The sequence below is a fragment of the Bombus flavifrons genome, chromosome 13 (assembly GCF_040668555.2).
Source record: "Bombus flavifrons isolate JBK064 chromosome 13, iyBomFlav1_principal, whole genome shotgun sequence".
NCBI classification, from domain to species: domain Eukaryota; kingdom Metazoa; phylum Arthropoda; class Insecta; order Hymenoptera; family Apidae; genus Bombus; species Bombus flavifrons.
The window spans coordinates 12,537,812-12,558,126 of record NC_138454.1 but is presented as its reverse complement, the minus strand read 5'-3'; the positions used below and the strand labels follow the sequence as shown (position 1 = coordinate 12,558,126).

Below are 20,315 nucleotides of genomic sequence, written 5' to 3'. Positions count from 1 at the left end.
ACTGACAAATAGTCTTAGTCTTAGCAGCCCTTAAATCTATCACCTACCATGCTTCCTGCTAGCAACTCTCTCTCTCTCTCTCTCTCTCAAGGGTGGTTAGCATTCTTCTTCAACCACCGACATATAGAAATTAACCAATTAACAGCAACGTTAACGCATTGCAGCATCATCGTGACGGAAAGTCATTCTCTCGTGAGGTCTCATTAGCGAATTACGTAGCGTCTTCACGATCAGTGAATACTCTACGTTCTAACAAAGAGTTGGTTTAGTAATACTAGTATCGTAGACAAGTAAATCGAGTCCGAGAAATTAGACTTTGGGAGAAAGTACATTTGTTATCCCGTTGACCGTGGATTCGTTATCGAACCTAATACCATTGTCGTTAACATTGTCTAATCAACGCGGTTACTTGTCAATTCTGTAATATCCACACTTGTACTAATAATCATATTTGTACTAGTAAATATCTTCTCTATTGCATAACAACGATGTCTAGTCCAAATGAAGATTCGTTACACGCCCCTAAACCTAATCATAATGTGAACCCGACATATCTATATTATAAATTATGTTGAAATTCAACTTCATTTAATTAACAGTAATTATCATGATAATACATATCTGTAATAGAGGAACCATATTTAATAATTTTAAATGATAATTAATTACATACTTCGAGTTGCCGCTTTACATTTGTAAATTTAAAAACACGAATTAATTTCTTTTAACAGCTTCTGTTACAAGGCATCTTCTAAAACGCTTGTTACGTTTATTATAATGATAAGTAACACATAAAAAAGAATAAAAACTGAAAAGAGTAAATACAGTAAATTCAACATCTATTCAAGAATATTAACGCCTTTGAACAGTCGTGAAATTCAAACTTTTAACTTTCTGAAGTCAAAGTTTCCAGACGCTGGCTTTTAAAACATAAGGAGTTAGCATAAATCTTACGATAACCAGTTTTTTTGGTCAACATGTGTGCATCAGTGGAAGTTTTCTTCGCAATGAAAGTTTGATGAAAATTACCAGAGGTGATATTAAATTAATAAACTGCCACTTATTTGTAAATTATAATACTAACTTTTAACTGAAAAATCACAAAAATCCTTTCCAGGTGGTAACGTTGAACGATTCAATTTACATAATAATTAAATATCATTAATTTCAAAATTTGAACTTTCCAAATCACTGAAATATTAATCCTCGGAATCCGCACAAAATTATTAATTAATAATGTGCTATTTAGTTTCTTTATTCCCTACCTTAACATAAGTTTTCAGATTAATATCTACTAATATATGTAAAAGAGAAAACAAATTTATATTTCAAAATAAATTATATTTCAAACAAAACAAGTAAAATGGAAATGAATAAATACAATGTAAATAATTGTTATTAACTATAATTAATAGGGTGTACTTGGTAACAATTTGTACAAGGTTAGATAGGAAAGTAATTTTCCTCCTTAATGTTCCTTTCGTATACATGTACGTATGTGTTAGCGACGATGCGCGTTAAAGGTCGCCGAAAGCAGTTGTTGGTCCGATACCATTTTGCTTTTGTATGGATCTATGGGGCAGAGCAAGGGGAGAGGAGGGGGGGGGGGGGGCGGGGGTAAAAGAGGAGATCATTATTGGGCTGTGTATGACCAGTAAGACTACGTGTAGAAAAGTGCAATCCAGATGTCTGACAAATAGCGATAGCCATCGGACGTTGAAGAAATGTTTGGAAAAAGATATAGAAAGAAAATTTGAAATTAACAGGCAAATCAATATTGCATCAGCCTAAAAAATACAAATACCTGGCCTAGGAGTGTAGAAAACGAGGGTGACTGCTGTTAAAACCCAGGATATACATAATTTTGCACTCTGGAATTTCATAACAGAAGTATACCTATGAGTAATTCGGCCATACAGTATCATATCCGATCATCAAAGAAGTTTCTAAAGAATTTTGATTTAGATATGACTATTACTGTCTAATAAATATGACTAATAAATATTCTATTATTCGTCTTTAATTTCTTCCTATATGTTTATAAATGAATTATATTATGTTTTAATAATAATAAATAAATACGTGTATGTTTAATTTAATAGCTTTGAATTAAAATTATAGTTGTACTTTATGATATGCAAACAATTGCAAATGCAATTAAATTATTTTGAAAAAAGACAGAAGTTTTCTTTTAAGAGCAAACAATACTTTATGACACTGTAAGAAATTAAGAAGAAGCAGTTCCGATTTGATCGATCAAATACTTTTCAAGGAATGCGATATCTCTGTTTGGAATGTAAAGAAGAGACAAACGAAAATGGATTAATCGGCTTGATACCTGAGAATTTTGCTAACAGTACGAGTTAAAGGAAAGCTTTCATTGAATTTACATGTATTATTCCAATCATCAACATTTAAGGATAATATCATTGCTCCTCCAAAATTATTCCTACGGATCCATTTAGCCTAAAACATAGTACATAGCAATTAGAATATGTTTGGTCCTTGAGCGATCTTAATTCTAGAAATACAATCGTTCGTCTTAAATTTAATAATTTTATCGAATGGACTTGAAAAGTAAGAGTAGTATATGTACATGCCTTATAGTAAACACTTGTAACATCATCATATGAGATCCATTCTCTGTCTTTATAGGCATAGGGAACCTTGCTTTCTTGTTTGAAAACGCTCTTCGCGCCGTTTTGAAGGAACTCGCAAACTGTAGGATAAGAAACGAAACCCATCTTCCCCAATTCTCCGAAACCATTTGCTGGTGCGAGTAAATCATGATTCTGCGGATTATCCAGTCTATAGTTGTGGCCATAAGTAGGAATCCCAACAATTAACTTTTCTCTTGGCATCCCTTTTGAAAGCCAATAATGAACCGAATAATTAACATTTAGAGTGGAAAGATAACCGGATTCAGCAGCATGTGAGAAAAGCGGTGCATTGAGTCCGGTAATTGGATAGTACCATACATAAAAATGGTAGTCATATGACATCAAGTTCACAAAATCTACATACCTAAATAATAACAAAATTTGATAAATTTTATATAAACATTTACGAAAATATAAATAAACAAAATTGACTTTATAGTTACATAAAGAAATACTTTTTCTTAAATAATCTTAATAGCTCTAATTATTATTGGCCATTATCGAATAGTAGTGCAGCTATCTAATATTACTCATATTACAAAAAACATGTTCGCTCACTTTGCCATTTCTGCAACCATATAGCTTTGATCAACAATAGCTTGTGGAGCAGCTACTGCAACAGAAAGAATCAACGTTTTTGTAGCCCGGTAAAATTCTCTTCGTAATTCCTCTAATAATTGTACGAAATGGAGTTTTTCCCGTTCATCAGCTCCAAGCCACGCAGGAAATTCCCAATCTAAGTCAAGTCCATCGAAACCAAATGTCTTTGTCACATTTAAAACGGACCGTATAAATCTATAAAAAAGAGAACATGTAGCGTTTTCAATGCACTTTATAACGGAACAATTAAAATGAAAAACAACAGAAGTTACCTTTTTCTATTTGCATGATTTTTTACCATTTCTGAGAAACCTAAGTGGAGCTCATTACTGCCGCCAGCACTGATCATGACCCTTAATTGAGGTTGCAATTTCTTCAAGGCGATAACTTCCTTGTAGATTGATGAATTACTGCCCAAATCTAGGCTGCAGTTCACCACGCCCGCAAAACCCACGATAATATGCGTACAAAGATCAGGGTCAATGTGCGACGGACTGAGCTCCCAGAACGTGTTCAGGTCGCTCGATATGGTGTAATAACAGACAATGATTTGCCTATGAAAGAAAGCTCTTTTCAATGACTTAAATGTTATTTTCTCCTAACTAATTCTTGATGATAATAACAATGTTCGCAAACTTTCTCTTGAGACATATATACTTTGGGCAATAAATATATAAGTACCCTGAGGAATTGGTGTTGTAGTGTTGTGGCGAACTGATGCTGTTGTTCCTGTCCGCATTCTGGTTCTCCTTCGTCGACTCGGCGTACATCCGAGCCCGACGTAACCACGTAGCAATCTTGGCATTGTCTGTTAGTGTTTCTGTATCGAGTGTCTTCGCTCTTGGTGAGCGAAGGATAACAATTCCCAACCACGCGCGTGTCACGAAAAGAACTCCAAGTATCAAAGATACTAATGCCAAGCACAGAACTTGCGTTCTCCAACGTGGTCTACAAGAGGATATGAAAATTTGTATTAATTTCTAAATTTGAGTCATTGATATATATACATACAGATAAGCTTATGTTTCATACAATATCAGAAATGTGTGCAGTAAATACAATTAATAATTCATTATAACAAATTTATTTCTCAATTTTATACGCTTGAAGCTGCATGAAACATAAATCTCAAATTTATTTTATGCGCATTTATAACCATTTTAAACCATGAAGGCTTCTTGTATCATAGTAAATATAGGATAATCAATAACCACACCACCTGTAACTTTTGACATATACTCACACATATATGCCCACACATATGACTCATTACACATAAAAAAAAAAGCTATAAAAGTAGATATTGTAAAGATATTTAATATTATACAGGAAAATGTAAATATAGAGAATGTAAATAAGATAAATATAACTATATTATTCAATGAAAACAAGCAAAGTTTATATTTTACACTTTCTATAACGATATAGGTATATACCTTTTTTTATAAATATTTAGGTTTACAAAAATATATTGAAAGAACTTTTTAAGTAGAGTAAAAAGATATTTGACATGAATGGCGGTTTCAATACTGTAAAAAATAATATTTACAAATTTTTAAATCAAATTTTACCAAATTTAACAATAGTAGTTGACTTTACAAATATGTGTATCTAACAATATATTCAATTGTAACTTTTGAAATAAGGAATTTGATATTGTACATTATCTAAGAGATAAAGTGCTTATAAATGGAACTTTGATTATTATCATTTATTCAATTTATGTGTATTGACATTATACATGCATATTCTTCTGCGTAATTATCTAAACTATACTACTTTATAATATTATATTGTAATATATAAATCTAGTAGTGGGGAGGCATCCAAACAGTGTTATGAATAAGTATGTATTATGCTTAATATGATATCATTGAAAATGATATATTGCTAATATCAATTTGTAAATGTAAATTACGAAATTTATTATACACATTAGAAAAAAAGAAATAAATGAAAACCAAATTATTGTTATAGGAGTTATGTGATTGTCATATATATACACACACACACACACACACGAGCGCGCGCGCGCATGCATGCATGCATGCATATAATATAAGGGAATTAAAAGACAACTAACTATAAAAAAAAAGTGCAACTTACTGTCGGACGTCGGTTAACAATTCATATTTGGCCTGTGGCACGGGGATTTGGTTAACCATTGAACGCACAATGTTCGTCAAAATTGACGCTTGAGGACGCTAGTCCTCTAGGGTGGCTTACCACTTTTATCACTACGCCCAATGCGTTATGATTAGGGTCGTATACTTATACAGATATGCCTGACAAATCCTGCGGTGGGGGTAAGGTTTTTAATGTCATAAAGCGTGCTTTGCGAAATCGGCCGCTAGCCATAGAGCGCTGCGATCTAGTAGGTTAATGAGAACGACATGTATCTGAAGGAATCTACTTCCTCGGGATTTATCTTTTGATGATAACATTTTCTTTGTACTTTTTCTATTTACTATTTAGTTACACTGTATATATATTCCAACTCCGTTTGAATATATGATAACGTCTTACCAACGTAATTCCTTTTATAGGCATGAGTAGTGCTTAATTAATGACTAGATTACTTTTTATAATTTTTCGTGATTTGCTTAAAAGAAGTAAATACACAGTATTTCATTTGGTACAGAAGAATGTTATTTGAATAAATATTATTTATGAGAACCATTATTAAATATTATTTCCAATAAAAACGTTTAACAAAATTACAATTTCGAAATCTAATATATTTTTAATACTTTTATACCATGTAGATTTGACGCACCTATTGGTAAATAAGTTTGTTTTTGTTTTTTAATTCATTAAAAAATTGCATAGCCATCTATATGTACTATCTGTAATGTGAATGATATTGTCGAAAATATTTGAAATAATACTTTTCACGACTGAAACTTTCCAATGTTATTAAATTTTCTATTGAGCAGGCATTAAATTATAACAGAATTTTAGAGTTTATAAAACTTATTAAAAATGCAAAAAATACTTATATTAAATCACATTTATTAAACGTTAAATGTTTATATATAAAAATATCTTTATACATCGGTTTGAACATTTTCCTTTGATTGACTGACCCTTTTTCTTTTTGGTTTCCTTGATGTCTAAATTGACACATTCTTAGTTGGACATAATAATGAACCTACTTACAGAAAGACATATTTCCAGTACATCCAATATTTTGTCCACTGAGAGATAAAAAATTTTTATGTTTGATGTGTATTTTAAGAAACATTCGTTTACGTACTTCATTAAATGATAAAAGAATGCAAATTTGCACGAATCAAACCTTTCGTTTTCATGCCAACTAACTGTGCAACTGAAGTATTATTCTTGCTATGGATCAGTGTTTCTGTACATGATTTACCTTTCTTACACATATATCATTTTGTAAAAGTTGTTTGCATAGATAGCCTGTAAGTATGGTATAATTACGTAATTAATACATATATAAAACATCAAATTATGTTTCCACGACAATGAGACATAGATTTACATATTTATTTTTACACATGTCTAGATATCTGCAACATATCTCAACGTATCTCAAATACAAACATACATTATAAGAATAATGCATATATACGGACTATGAACTTCTCAGATAATATTTTTCATTATATTTTATAGGCAACCAGAGTTTCTTTTTGTAATCAGTATTTGCAAATGTTAAATGTTAAAGATTTATCAGTCATCATGTTCATTGCGGCTCTATTTATATGTGCATATTTTATTGGAAAATTACTGATTATATATATAACGAGATCTATCTATCAACAAAATATACGACAAATCATATTCACAAATAGTTGCACATTCGTGTCGTAAAGAAATGGTATTAATATGAAAGAAACATCTTTAAATTTTTTTAACAAATTATATTTTTTCAAATCTTCACTCAGCCTATCTTGAATACATTTAATTAAAACATGAAAATCTTTCTCTCATTATCTGCGGATGAGCGAATCAGTTTTTTTTTAATTCATTTATGCTACTGTTGTACCTAGTCATCTCTCTGTTTGTCAAAGCACTGTCTCCAATGACATCATGTATAAAAGCTCCAACATTGTTTAACAAATATGTTGCTTTAAAAACAATTTTAGCTAAGTATTCTTCGCAAGCTGAACGTCTTAAAGCAAAACCAGCGATTGGTTGAGTATATTTATTTGTTAAGAACTGGTACTGCAACACGAGACCTTGGGTTGCCAAGTACCTGATGATATTTGAACTTTAAAGTGTCATCAAAGTCTGTTAAGCTCATGTAAGTCAACGTCTCTGGATTCACAGCAATAGACTTCTTCGAATTGATCTCATCAAGGGTCGGGACACTGTGATTCTTTTAATAGCTTAACAAATTTTTCATCAAATCCACGCTTTGTACCCACTTGAGACATATAATCTCGAATGGTCCTTGCACAAGGCAATGGAATGATCTCGTTCTTCCTCAAAAATTCGTAGTAACTCTGAGATTTGATATTCATTAGCATACACATCATTATAAACTCATCTGTATAACGGCGGCCTTTTGGATCCTTTGTTTTCGCAGCCGAAATTATTTCTTGGATAACTAATTTTTGATTTTTTGAAATTTTATCCAAGTCACTATCTGTCATACATATCATACATGCTTTCTTCTGTTGATTTACGATCAGGTCTGTAGTACGCTTCAGCTTATCTTTCATTCGATTAACCCTAGCATCTTTATATTTGATTTTTTCTCGCATAGTCTTCAATTTCATTTCATCAAATGGGTTCAAAGAAGTTGTGACTCGTTTAATAACCGTTCTTTTTTTCATTCTTCTAATCTTTTGTGATAAGGTATTAGAATATTTTTTACATGAATTACATCTCTCACTCATGATAGATAATATAGAGCAGTCTGCATGACGCCAATCCGTACCAATACAATTTTTTAGAGCAGTGTTTGCACGGATTGTATCTAAACCAGTGGACGTTATTCCTTTACATGTGCGTAAATCTTTAAATTTTTTCAAAATTTCTGGTATCATAGTGATTTTAGTTAATATTCGTGGAAGTTTTGCAGCTATTACATCAACGGGTGTCATGTATATTTCGTAAGTTATTTTTCTAGAACCTGTGACTAAAACAGATTTTGCAAAAATATGCTTTTCTTTTCCGCAATCATTCACTCTTATAGCATATGTAAATAAGAGAGCTTCTTCATCGCCAACTTTAGAGTTGCCGACGATCCATGGTTTCGGTATTTTCAAAGATGCATTATTCTCAAAAGTATCGTCTTCTGTCGTAAAAAAAAAAACTATAATTAACTTTTTATACTCAATCTAGACATTTGATAGAAAAATGTACTAACGAAATTTCTTTAAGAAAGAATAATTAACAAATACTACTCTAAGCAAAAAAGATAAAGTTTATATTTTTCTGATTTAAACTATTTTTCCCAACAAATTTTTAATAATCGTGGATATTTTAATTTTAACAATTATAAATAATTGTAAAAAGTTATCGATTACTTTCAAAACAAATTTATCGTACTTACGTTGAGATTCAAAGTTAAAACCGATAGAGTCAAACATTACTGTAGTAGAACTTGTAAAATGAAGCATTTTCAAGTTATCTTCTGCTTTGGTAACTGTCACAAATGATTCAGGTTGCATGGTATTGTTTATAGAACAATCAATATTTACATCCGATTTCACGGAAGACATTATACTTGAATTAATAGAATCTGTTGACATAAAATAAGTCGATTATTAAAAGAGAGAAAACAGTATAAAATACAAATGGCACAAAAAGTTATGTTTCATCAAATAGATACATTTTCAAAAAGTCCAAATTTCAAATATAAATTTTTTATAAACAAGCATTAGGCGACATATAGATGTTTTTGAATGTTTTGAAATTTATTAAGATTAAATAGATACTTACTATCGTTATGAAAACTATAACAATATGTTTGGGATAAACTTCTGGAATAATGTATCAATACAATAAAGGTAACAGTCATAATTATACAGGGTAACCAGATTTCAACAAATTATTATTAATATTTAACGAAGTATTAACATTTCCATCTACCGTTGTATTTTATATTAAAAAATATTAGATACTTACAACGAGAAGGAACACTGCTATCAAAGTCCAGAGAGACAATAGCAGAACATTCATTATTATGATGTACGTATCGTTCTATGTTGTTGTTCACAAATTCATCCTGCTTTATTGACTTAAGCTGTAATATTTCCTGAACTTCATTTTGATGTTTCTCCAATACTATCGTACTTGTGTTTGCTTCTTTTTCTTTAGTTACTGACTCTGAATATTTTGCTGTACTACTTGCACTTACTCCTTCTTCTGTAGTTGTTGACCTTGGATACTTTATTGTACTACTTGCACTTACTTCTTCTTCTTCCTCTTCTTCTTCTTTAATTGTTGACTCGGAACACTTTGTTGTACTACTTGCGGTTATTTCCTCTTTAGCTGTTGACTTTGAGCATTTTGCTGTTTAAACATAAATTATTTATAAATGTGTGTGTGTGTGCTCGCGCGCGCGCGCGCGTGTGTGTGTGTAAATATATATTCTATATTTTACGTTTACTTGTTAATAAATACATCTTGAACAAAGCATGTTCATAAATAGATCTTATTTTTACAGAACTTCCCAATAAGATAAATTTAAATACAAATATTTTAATGAATAGTTTCTGGCGTGCAAGAATCGCAGAAAAGAATATATGACCTGAAATGAGTGAATTACAAAATAAAATGTCAAAACTTACGTTCTTGTACTGCATATGTATGGTCCGTATAAAATCTGGCGTATTTCCTCATTGTGTGTCTTATTACATCTTGTACGTCTTGTTGTGGGCTTCTTGATCTCGATCGAGATTGCAATGGATATCCATCAAATATTGTAGGTACAGCTCCTGGTCGTAAACGCGTACGTTTTAATGGTACCTAACAAATATTTGAAAATAAGTATCATACAATAATAAAAGATTTTGTCATTATCAGTAGCGAAAATAATTTTAATGGACAAATCAAATGATTTTACCTGAGCTATAATCTTCCCATTATTATCGTACTTGATATATTCTCTAATTATGTAACGTTCTTCAAAATGTTTTTCGCATATTCGCTGACCCGTTCGCAAACGTTCTATTCCGGGAATCAATGCTGCCCATTTTGCACCAAAATTTTCATTTTTCACTATGAAAACAGATATTTTTTCGTTACGTTTATCTTTATTTGTCCTACAATTCGGCACAGCACAAGTCCATGGCATGTTGAATTGATATATTTCTGTCGTCGCGGCGGCGGCCTTTTAATATGGCTTATGGACATATGCTAGTCTAAAAATCTAAAACTTGTATTCCAATAAAAAGAAAAATGAAACCATGATCCACATTTCAAAACGTCTTCTTCTCTTTAGCGGGATCCTTTGAGGGCGGAAGGAGGGGAGCTACGATCACGGACGATCGTGATTGCGACGGTCTAATGCTTAGCGAGCAAATTGGAAAATATTTGCCGCTCATTAAGCCTTGATCCCACCACGGGAGTTACCAGACCTATAACCTGTGTACGTATACGACATATATACGACGATATGATTGTATTATGATATGCATAAACGGACGTTATGTCCATGATACTCACACGTACGAGTATGTAACCTAAAAATCATGTTATGTACGTATATGGAAGCATGAAGGATAAGGTTTTGCTGCGTATGATAACTCTTGTCGAATAAACAGTAAGCAGAAGCAAACATAGGAATATTCAAAATTTTCTGTTTCCACTGTTATTAATGAAATTAACTACATGATTCGATTTCTAAATTATTCCGTTAATAAGGACTGGAATTAAGTATTGATATTAAATGATTGGAATGAATAATAATATAAAAATGATGAATCTCAATATTAACATTTAAAATAATTGACATATTCGATAAATGATAAAGGAAAAATTTAGAAATAATATTACAATTTTGTTTTGTTTTATTCGGTTATAAATATGATGAAAAGTAAAGTGTAAGTCATAATTATGCTTGGAAGATGTATATTCTTTTTATATATACTTTTCTGAATAAATACATTTCTGTCGACCATCATAATGTACAATTGATTGATAGACGAATACAAGTTCAATATTCACACGTATATACGCATATACATATACATATATTAAAACAATATAATATTCACAATACTTTATATTACAACCATTTAAGGTAGCAATTTTTAATTATTAGAAAATACGTTAGATAAAATATGTTTTATCTAAAATAATTGAACATACTGATGAGATTACATTTTACGAGACGCAATATTGAACGAAAAATCCATCATAAAATTTCAATTTATCTAAGTGCTAGTAATATCCACCATTTTTTATTTTAAATACAACTTAAACATCACAGCTCTGTTGTATCAATGAAAGCACGGAGAAATTTCTGAAACTATTATTACATAATATATATAAAGTTTTATTTATCTAATTCAACTAACAACCAATAAGAACTGTACAAAAGATTTAAAAATAGTATAAAATATGAAATAGTAAAATAGTTAAATATGATTTAACATAGATAGTAAATGATTTTGAACTAGTTAGTCCAGTTAACCAAGGATAAAAAAGAGATAAACGACAGCTAACAGTTTTATTCTTAATCGAAGGTCATGAAAGTCGATCATAGAAACAAGATACAAAAACGAATCGGAATATTTCGAAAACTGACATGATAATAATTATGATGAAAGTATAACTAGAAATTTGTTTATATGTTGGAAAGCCAAGAATAAGCTTTTTTATATACCGTAATCGTTCACTGTGCTCTGCCACCAACTAGTGCTTCGTCTTCTGCTCTAGGTAAACGTTTGTAACGTTCTTGTGATACCAAATAAACCGCTAATCCACCAAAAAGGATTAACATAAGTCCGATTACATTAATTAATACTGCTTCGTCTACAAGGTTTGGATAATTATTTCTGAAATTACGTATTATAATAAACGAAAGGGTGACTCATACGTTATTGTGTCATAAGTTTATACTTACCCTAGAGCAAAAAATGCTTTTTCATTGAGGCCTAAAAGACAGGAAGCAATTACACCAACGAATCCCGCGATTCCAAAGTATACATGAATTGGCATGTAAGAAGCCCGTAATGGAAGTTGTAGTCCCGGATACAGGAAAGATAGAAGTCCAGCAAGCCACTAAAATATTAAAATATATGTATTTCGCGATTATTGAACGATTATATATGGATAAAACTAAATAAAGAGTTAATGACATTTATACCTGGCAGCAAAATAAAATTACGCTAGTGAGCCCAATCCAACTATGAAGACTATACATGTTTGGAATTGGTTTCGATTGCAAGTTGTGGCTGTCAAACACAGCCACAAGAGAAATTACAACTAATGCAACAATTAATATCATTATGCCCGCGTGAATTAGCTTCAATCTTCGTTTTCGAGTATTTCTTTGTGTCCTATATATTAACATACCTAACAAGATTGATGATAATATTAAGTAAAGAGTTAATTCAATGTTCTTAAAAGTTTCCTTGAATCGTTAAACATACCATTGGCATATAGAAACACGAATCCAATAACCATTAAAAGAGGATGCCAATTGAATTCTAACGTTGGATTAGAATTCCAAGCAAAACCACCTCTATAACTGCCACACCAAACTGCAACTAGAATTATCAGTATTGCTCCAACGATTTCCATTGCAATGATGAGCGGTCTGAAACCCTCCAGATTAACACGTGGTTCTGTAATTTGCTCCATGTCTGGAAATAATTTTGTAAGCACTTCATTAAAATTTTAAACTGTCATGAACATCTTGTAAGAAATGAATTAAGCGAGATACTAAACATAAGTATACAAAGTTAATAGGAAATAAAAAGCTTTTAAAATAAATAATCGACATACCTAAACATATCTGGTATACGTATGGATAATTTGTTGACATAATTTAACTAAAAAAATGAATTCTCTATTTCATAAAATTTTAAACTGAATATCCTTCCTTATATGATTTTATACTATCTGTTTAAATCTTATTATTTATTTCTTTTCAACTTTTAACAACATTCTACGGTAATCTTTTATTTAATCTTTATTATTCAGATATTATTTCTATCATAAACTAAAAATCACATGATATTTCAACATGTAAGAGAAACTAATTTTTAATTAGAGCTTATGAACTTATGTACAACATATTATATATATTCAATAAAATAAACTTACTTCTTTGACATATGGTAACAATTATTTAACTTTCTTTTTGTTTCGGGGATTTAATTGTATTTGAAAATGTATATATAAACATCCACTAAGATAAACATGTTATCCTGTTACACAACGTCTATATAAATATAAACATATAAATTGATTAAAATATAATGACACTTAATATATTAATAATTTCCTTTTAAAGTAGTTGATTGTCCCCTTTGTGTTAGGCTGTAAAATTACGAAACTTATGTCCCTGTAATCATTCCGCATAGTAACACTTAATGCTGTGATAATGCTTAAAAATAGCATCTATAAATCAACAAGTGTTAAGTTGTTGCTTTAGTATCATTAAGATGATTTTATACATCTGATTAAATAATTGTTGAAATACTAAGGTGTTCAGTCTTATTAAATTTGAGAAAACGAATTACATATAAATGAAAATGGAGAGAATGGAACACAATTTCTAATTTAATGATAGCGCTATGAAATTGGCCACTTTACCTGATACTTTCTGCAAAAGGTTTCAAGAAAAAAATCAACAGGTACTACGCAGGTTCTCCAACGACGTAAAACAAACTATCGATTATATCTACGCAGTTGTGGAATGAGATATTTAAATTTATCGCACTTCTAGTCAATATAAAAACTAATTGCAGATAAATATGCCGATTCAAAATATAAGATTGATCAGTTGATATATAACTGGAATTTTTAATTTTGAATACGAATTAACTTTAGCCTTAAATAGTAGTGATAAAAGTAGTGATAATACATTAGAAATCACAGCTTTGGTCTCTCCTATTAAGTAAAAATATTGAGATATATTACTTCGAATCTACGCATTGTCTAATTTCATTGTTTTCAACAAATTCTTAAAATTAAAGTGCTTTCAAAACCAATGTCTGCAATATTTCTTAGTATAGTAAACTAGATAGATTGTAAATAATTATATATATATATATATATAATCTTATTGTCCCTCTAACGTAGAGTTATGCTATTTGATAGTAATTTATTATATCGAATATAAATTTTAGCAACGTTCACACCACCATACGTATGTAATTGAAAAATAAAGATAACCTTAAAAAATATTTTACCGATAAGGGAAGCAATTTATCTTTTAATATATGCATATATATGTGTATGTGGTTATTGATAAAATATCGCAGAAAGATGGAAAAACGAAGACTTCTTTTAAATTTAACAAAAAATAAAAGAATTGCTCTCGTCTTTGAGAAATGTTTCTCAGATGCCACTGCAACTAATAATAATGAGAAAACAACACATTTTGGATACAAAACTGTCAAAGAAAGTGATAAAGTGAAAGAAGGTACATTTTATAATTTATGTAGTTATCTGAACAATTTTGCCTTTTGTTCCTTTATATATTATCACTATAGGTAACAAAACTTTTTATTCCCAAAGGAAGTATACCCTGTATTATAGAAATATTTATAATTTTGTTTACGAGAAACAACATTATATATAAACGGAAAATATACAAAGAATCAAGATACAAATTGTTCAAAAGAATCGGAACAAATTGTTCGATATAATTTGTATTTTAAGAGCTTTTAGGATAGTCAAACTAATACAATTTATATTAATTCTTAAGCATTTCGTGTAATTTGTTTCTGTATTAATCTTTAATCTCGTATATCTGTAATGTCAGATTTATCAAGTTAATCGAACAATTTTTTAGTATATACAGTTTTTGAGAAGGTAGCAAATTCGTACGATCAAATGAATGATGCTATGAGTTTTGGAATTCATCGCATTTGGAAAGATATATTCATTCAAAGGCTTGGGCCAACTCATGGCACAAAATTATTAGATTCGGCTGGTGGCACAGGAGATATTACATTCAGATATTTAAATTATTTAAAGAATACCCCTAATTACCAAGATGTAAAAAGTTCCGTAACAGTTTGTGATATAAATAAGAATATGTTAGACGTTGGTAAAGTAAGAGCAAAAAACTTAGGATGGACAGATCAAAATAATTTTAATATTGATTGGAAGCAATGTGATGCAGAAAAGCTTCCTTTCGAGGACGATTCATATAATGCTTACACAATAGCCTTTGGAATAAGAAATGTAACACATATTGGAAAGGTAAATCAATCTTATAAAATTTTTATCAAATTAACATTGAACTTCAATGATATATCTTTCTCTAAGTATAAATAGATTTTATACTCATATTTTACAAAGGAATAACGATATTTGTTGTAGGTACTTTCTGAAGCGTACAGAGTACTTACTCCGGGTGGTTGTTTTATGTGTTTAGAATTCAGTCATGTAGATAATAATATCTTGAAATGGTAACTAATTCCTTTTAGGATAAAGTAACAATTATTTAAAGTCTTTTACGCTGGATATCTATGCATGACAAAATAAAATTTTTAGGCTCTATGATCAATATTCATTTCAAATAATACCTGTGTTGGGTACACTCATAGCAGGAGAATGGCAGCCCTATCAATATCTTGTTGAGAGTATTAGAAAATTCCCAAAACAAGAAGAATTTAAAGTAAGTTGTGCGACATGGTAACACGATATTTATGTTATTTAAGTTACAAGTCTATATATACGTGTATATACATATATATGTGTGTGCGTGTGTGTGTGTATATATATATATATATATATATTTAATTTCTAATTACTATTTTAGGACATGATTGAAGTAGCAGGTTTTAGAAATGTAACGTATGAAAATTTAAATAGCGGTATAGTAGCTATTCACTCTGGTTTTAAATTATAATGAATACCGTTTATCGTTGAGATATAATTAAATGTATTAAATAACAAATTACTTGTTATATATCTTTTATTATATCCAAAGATTTGGTGAAAATAACACTTCATTATATTGTTATACAAATGTTATTACAAAATGTTTATTTTACTTCTTTCATTTATATTTTATGAGATTTTATTTTATCAAACACAATGATTCATTGAATTATTCTTCCACTGAAAATAAGCTATGATTTAAACGTTGTTTTCAAGTAAAAAAGCTTTTACTTTCCTGTCTATTATTTCTTTCTGTTCCTGAGTTAAATCAGTAATTTCGATTACTGTTGGTCTTTCATCTCTATTTAATTCTAATTTTAAGAGTGCATCCAGAGCTTTCATCTCTTTTTCTGCATTACGAAAACTCTGAAATGTTCATATATTCTTTATGAAGCATAAAAAGTTCGAATAATGAAAATAATAAATATGTTTAAAAATTATTATGATATTATAAAGCATTTTATAAAAATGCGAAGGCAAAATACCATCCTAAGTTCATGCTCAATTTCTGGATTTTCTTTTCTCAATTTCTTTTTCAATGAAAACTCTCGGACACTGAAACCTAGTAAATTTTCTAGAATCTAAAATCATAAAATGTGTAGTTATTTCAAACACACTGGATTTTCTAATAAATTCCCGCTTTCACTTAAATAAATTAGAGTTCAGCACCTTATTTGAGAAAGAAACTTCCATTGTTCCAGTACCATCTGCTATTGTAGCTTGCAAAATCCAAGATGGATCTTGTTTTGTTAGTTTTCCGAGGACTTCGACGTGACCTCGAATAGTTTTAAAAGTTGTGGTTGTTATTATTTCATTATTAATATCGTAGATAAATTCGCAAATTTTCGGCTCTTCTGGAGCATTTACTCCTTTTATAAATTCTGTAATCTGCTTATCCATTCTACCCTTCTTCGAAGCTATTGTTGTACGAGGTGAAGTTGAAACCTGAGATATTGTACAACCGAACATGTTTTAAAGATAATAATTTTCATAATAGAAAGCAGCAGTTTGTACTACTTTTTAACGAAGCACATAAATTAATATCGAGCGGAACGAGTCCAATAACTTACTCTTTTTTTCCCGTTGGTTAACAAAGATTTTTGTTTTTTTCCTATTTTTGAACGGGAAATCGATGAATCTGTCTTGGCAGTACACGACTTGAAATTTAAATGTGACGAATCTTTCTCTCTGGTTTCTCTAAAGGCGTCATATTTTACATCTGTTACAGCTTTCTCATCGGTTATTACAATAATGTCATCGCTTCCCTCTTTTGGCAAAGTCCTAAATGGCAACGCAATACTTTTCTGTTCTATCGACGCTTCTGTAAATTGTTCTTCGTCAACCTGTAATAAAGTATCTTCATTCGAAGGTTGATTAAATTTAAAGCTACGCTTTGTACCGACTAATTTTACAATTTTATCTCTTAATAAAATAAAAATATTAAAATAACCATCTCTAAAAAACAATCATCATCATCGAGGATTTTTTCGTTTCCACAACTTTGATCCGTTTTAACTTCATCGCTGGTAAATTCAGTTTCTGTTTGAAAACAATCATCATCGATTAACGTTTCTTCATTTTCATGACTTAAAAGTCTTTTAATTTCAATGTTAGCGTTATTAATTCCTCTCTGAAAATGAACATTATCATTCAAAACTCCTTCATTTTCGTAACTTTGAACTCTTTTAACTTCTGTGTTAGTATTCTTAATATTCGATTTTTTACGATCTTCGTTATGGGAACCTTCAGTTTTAGAAACATCTTCAGGATTTACTTCAAAGTCTTCTTCAAAAAGGACTTCGTCTATTTGTGGTACTTGTGGTCTAATATTATTTGATTTAGTCTCATTATCGCTATAGGGATCAGGATTTTCTGAAAGATTTCTGTAAATGATAAATACACGTATATAATATTAAAGTTATTATTAAGACTTTCCAAAATATAAGTGAATATTTAATTTAGCTTCAATTGACTTGATTTATAGTTTACTCCTATTTTGATTTCCTTATTATCCCTGTTAAATTTTTAATATTAATTTAAACTCACAGAGCTCTAGCTAAAACATTTTCCATTGCATTAGGTATTAATAGGCTATCCACTTCACCACCAATTCCTTTCAACTTTCCTTCTTCTAATAACAAAACACCTTTGCGACATTTCAATGGGCCCGTTATCATAACTTTATATCCTGGTAATAGCATATCCTTGAAAAGAATATAACAGTATTTTACTTTTGTATTGTACTTTTAGAACATTCTTAAATTTATGTTTTTATTTAATAGAGAAGGAAAAAAAGAAAAAAAAGAAAAAAAAAAAAAGAAAAATAATAATAATAATAATGTTTTAGCTTAACCAGACCTTTATATCAATTTAAATATGTTATTGAAAAGTATATAGTAAATATTAACATACATTCAGTCGAGATATATAATTATATTCAATTCCAATTAAGTCTTGCAATCCATCTGTTAGTCGTAATTGTATCATTCTTTTTTTCGGAGGTTGCCATTTCTCCATTTTTTCTGCTTCAGATAGATCTATTTTTGAGATATGAGTGTTCCTAATATGCTCTAATTGTTTATATTTCGATGTTGCAATATCATACATTTGTTCTACCTAGATTATTACAATTTTAATTAATCTATTATCTCTGCAAATATATATATATGTAGGTATTTTATTTACTTATATATGTACCTGAAGAATATAGTTTCCAGATAAAATAATAAATTTTTGATCCGACAGATTGCAAGGTAAACATCCATTTTCATTATTAATTTTACGCAAATCACTAAGTTGCCATTGTTCTTTTACAAATTGTAAAATCATTTCTGGACCTGGCTGTAAATAAGATTAATTATAACGAAGTATAAAAATCTATAACAATAATACGAGTATTTTACATTTACGATGTTTTACGGAAACAAATGTAACATGTATGTAGCCAAACTTAAAATGTGATGTTAATAATTGTACTTCAAATGTAAGGAATGCTTCACGCGTATTATAGAATTGTGCGAATATTTTCATTTAGATATACATAAAGTTAATACTTACATTTTCATGTTGATTTACGTAAAACTCTATACAATCTCTCAACCATTCATTATTCATTGAATAATATTCTGATTTTAATCTACCTTTTATTCGTCTGAATACGTCTTCATTCATTTAGGACACTTTGTGTTTATGTAAATTTATTAATTTTGGAACGACCGATGAAATACCGTTTCTGCTCTCTCTGCTGTCGCGAGTTAATTCTAGATTTATTTAAATAGAAACTTGTATCATTACAAACGAAAGGTTATGGTCTTGAGTGACAGCTAGTCGCTGTCAAAGTATTTTATATACCAAAGCGGTATAATAGTATACAATATTTTATTTATTAATATATTTGTGTGTGCGAGTGTGTATCAAATGACATTATATCAGTGAAATATTTTCTATCTAATAAATAAGATATGTACTAATAATTTGTAGTTTGATTTGTGTGTGTGTGTGTGTGCGTGTGCGTGCGCGTGCGTGCATGTGTGTGTGTATATATATATATGCATATTGATACAAACCGTCAACATTATTATGAAAAATTTTTCAGTTTGTAAAAGCCTGACAGTGATTAAATGTTTTGGGTTTCATAGAAAAAGTAAAAGAATATTTACTATATTTATAGAAAAAAAAATTAACTCATTCGATAGCAATAATAAGTTATTTAATTTGAAAGATATTTATTATTTGACATAAATGTGAAGCAAGTAACGATTTGTATTACACGAAGTATTACTTTTATCTTCAACCAGCTTATACTTGTACTTATACTTATGCAAACACACAATGGAGAACATGAATCAATTCAGTGCAAATATTTTTACCATTGACATAACAACTTGTACAATAAACTGTATAACATTAGTTAAACTATATAACATTGATTACTTTTAGAATACACAGATGAATTACTTTTAGTTACGTTCAGTCATTGTATAATATATGTGTACATATAAATGATGGACT

At 29.8% G+C, this 20,315-nt stretch overlaps 5 protein-coding genes across 14 annotated transcripts; 1 reads left to right on the top strand and 4 right to left on the bottom strand.

The window, feature by feature from the left end:
* Positions 1-1,320: 1,320 nt before the first annotated feature.
* Positions 1,321-5,564, bottom strand: LOC138186476 (chitinase-3-like protein 2). Of its 2 annotated transcripts, XM_069126393.1 has the most exons (6): positions 5,367-5,563; positions 3,942-4,208; positions 3,533-3,814; positions 3,219-3,455; positions 2,601-3,024; positions 1,321-2,466 (listed from the first exon to the last, which is right to left on the bottom strand). In XM_069126393.1, the coding sequence occupies exons 1-6, from the start codon at positions 5,423-5,425 to the stop codon at positions 2,323-2,325; spliced, it is 1,413 nt and encodes a 470-aa protein (XP_068982494.1). In that variant the 5' UTR covers positions 5,426-5,563; the 3' UTR covers positions 1,321-2,322. The 2 variants fall into 2 exon arrangements, with proteins under 2 accessions (XP_068982494.1, XP_068982493.1); XM_069126392.1 differs by having other exon boundaries at positions 1,321-3,024; positions 5,367-5,564.
* Positions 5,565-6,252: 688 nt separating this feature from the next.
* On the bottom strand, positions 6,253-10,800 carry LOC138186475 (uncharacterized). Of its 2 annotated transcripts, XM_069126391.1 has the most exons (7): positions 10,303-10,800; positions 10,028-10,205; positions 9,363-9,749; positions 8,788-8,976; positions 7,273-8,529; positions 6,559-6,683; positions 6,253-6,457 (listed from the first exon to the last, which is right to left on the bottom strand). In XM_069126391.1, the coding sequence occupies exons 1-5, from the start codon at positions 10,531-10,533 to the stop codon at positions 7,583-7,585; spliced, it is 1,932 nt and encodes a 643-aa protein (XP_068982492.1). In that variant the 5' UTR covers positions 10,534-10,800; the 3' UTR covers positions 6,253-6,457; positions 6,559-6,683; positions 7,273-7,582. The 2 variants fall into 2 exon arrangements, with proteins under 2 accessions (XP_068982492.1, XP_068982491.1); XM_069126390.1 differs by having other exon boundaries at positions 6,253-6,683.
* A 645-nt stretch (positions 10,801-11,445) lies between these two features.
* Positions 11,446-14,159, bottom strand: LOC138186477 (transmembrane ascorbate-dependent reductase CYB561). Of its 4 annotated transcripts, none has more exons than XM_069126394.1 (6): positions 13,512-13,997; positions 13,191-13,407; positions 12,836-13,048; positions 12,550-12,758; positions 12,307-12,464; positions 11,446-12,238 (listed from the first exon to the last, which is right to left on the bottom strand). In XM_069126394.1, the coding sequence occupies exons 2-6, from the start codon at positions 13,228-13,230 to the stop codon at positions 12,076-12,078; spliced, it is 783 nt and encodes a 260-aa protein (XP_068982495.1). In that variant the 5' UTR covers positions 13,231-13,407; positions 13,512-13,997; the 3' UTR covers positions 11,446-12,075. The 4 variants fall into 4 exon arrangements, with proteins under 4 accessions (XP_068982495.1, XP_068982497.1, XP_068982498.1 ...); XM_069126396.1 differs by having other exon boundaries at positions 13,191-13,237; XM_069126397.1 differs by lacking the exons at positions 13,191-13,407; positions 13,512-13,997 and adding an exon at positions 14,004-14,159.
* A 118-nt stretch (positions 14,160-14,277) lies between these two features.
* On the top strand, positions 14,278-17,672 carry Coq5 (ubiquinone biosynthesis protein COQ3, mitochondrial). 3 transcript variants are annotated; one of them, XM_069126388.1, is made up of 6 exons: positions 14,281-14,440; positions 14,540-14,835; positions 15,208-15,620; positions 15,741-15,829; positions 15,915-16,038; positions 16,183-16,320. In XM_069126388.1, the coding sequence occupies exons 2-6, from the start codon at positions 14,643-14,645 to the stop codon at positions 16,270-16,272; spliced, it is 909 nt and encodes a 302-aa protein (XP_068982489.1). In that variant the 5' UTR covers positions 14,281-14,440; positions 14,540-14,642; the 3' UTR covers positions 16,273-16,320. The 3 variants fall into 3 exon arrangements, with proteins under 3 accessions (XP_068982490.1, XP_068982489.1, XP_068982488.1); XM_069126389.1 differs by lacking the exon at positions 16,183-16,320 and adding an exon at positions 17,533-17,672 and having other exon boundaries at positions 14,278-14,835; XM_069126387.1 differs by having other exon boundaries at positions 14,281-14,835.
* On the bottom strand, positions 16,332-19,499 carry LOC138186473 (recQ-mediated genome instability protein 1). Of its 3 annotated transcripts, XM_069126385.1 has the most exons (10): positions 19,362-19,499; positions 19,002-19,145; positions 18,717-18,920; positions 18,351-18,508; positions 18,079-18,187; positions 17,755-17,934; positions 17,375-17,647; positions 16,974-17,249; positions 16,790-16,885; positions 16,332-16,670 (listed from the first exon to the last, which is right to left on the bottom strand). In XM_069126385.1, exons 1-10 carry the CDS (start codon positions 19,473-19,475, stop codon positions 16,503-16,505), a joined length of 1,722 nt encoding a protein of 573 aa, XP_068982486.1. In that variant the 5' UTR covers positions 19,476-19,499; the 3' UTR covers positions 16,332-16,502. The 3 variants fall into 3 exon arrangements, with proteins under 3 accessions (XP_068982486.1, XP_068982484.1, XP_068982485.1); XM_069126383.1 differs by having other exon boundaries at positions 17,755-18,187; XM_069126384.1 differs by having other exon boundaries at positions 17,755-18,187; positions 19,002-19,141; positions 19,362-19,487.
* Between the last annotated feature and the right edge of the window lie 816 nt (positions 19,500-20,315).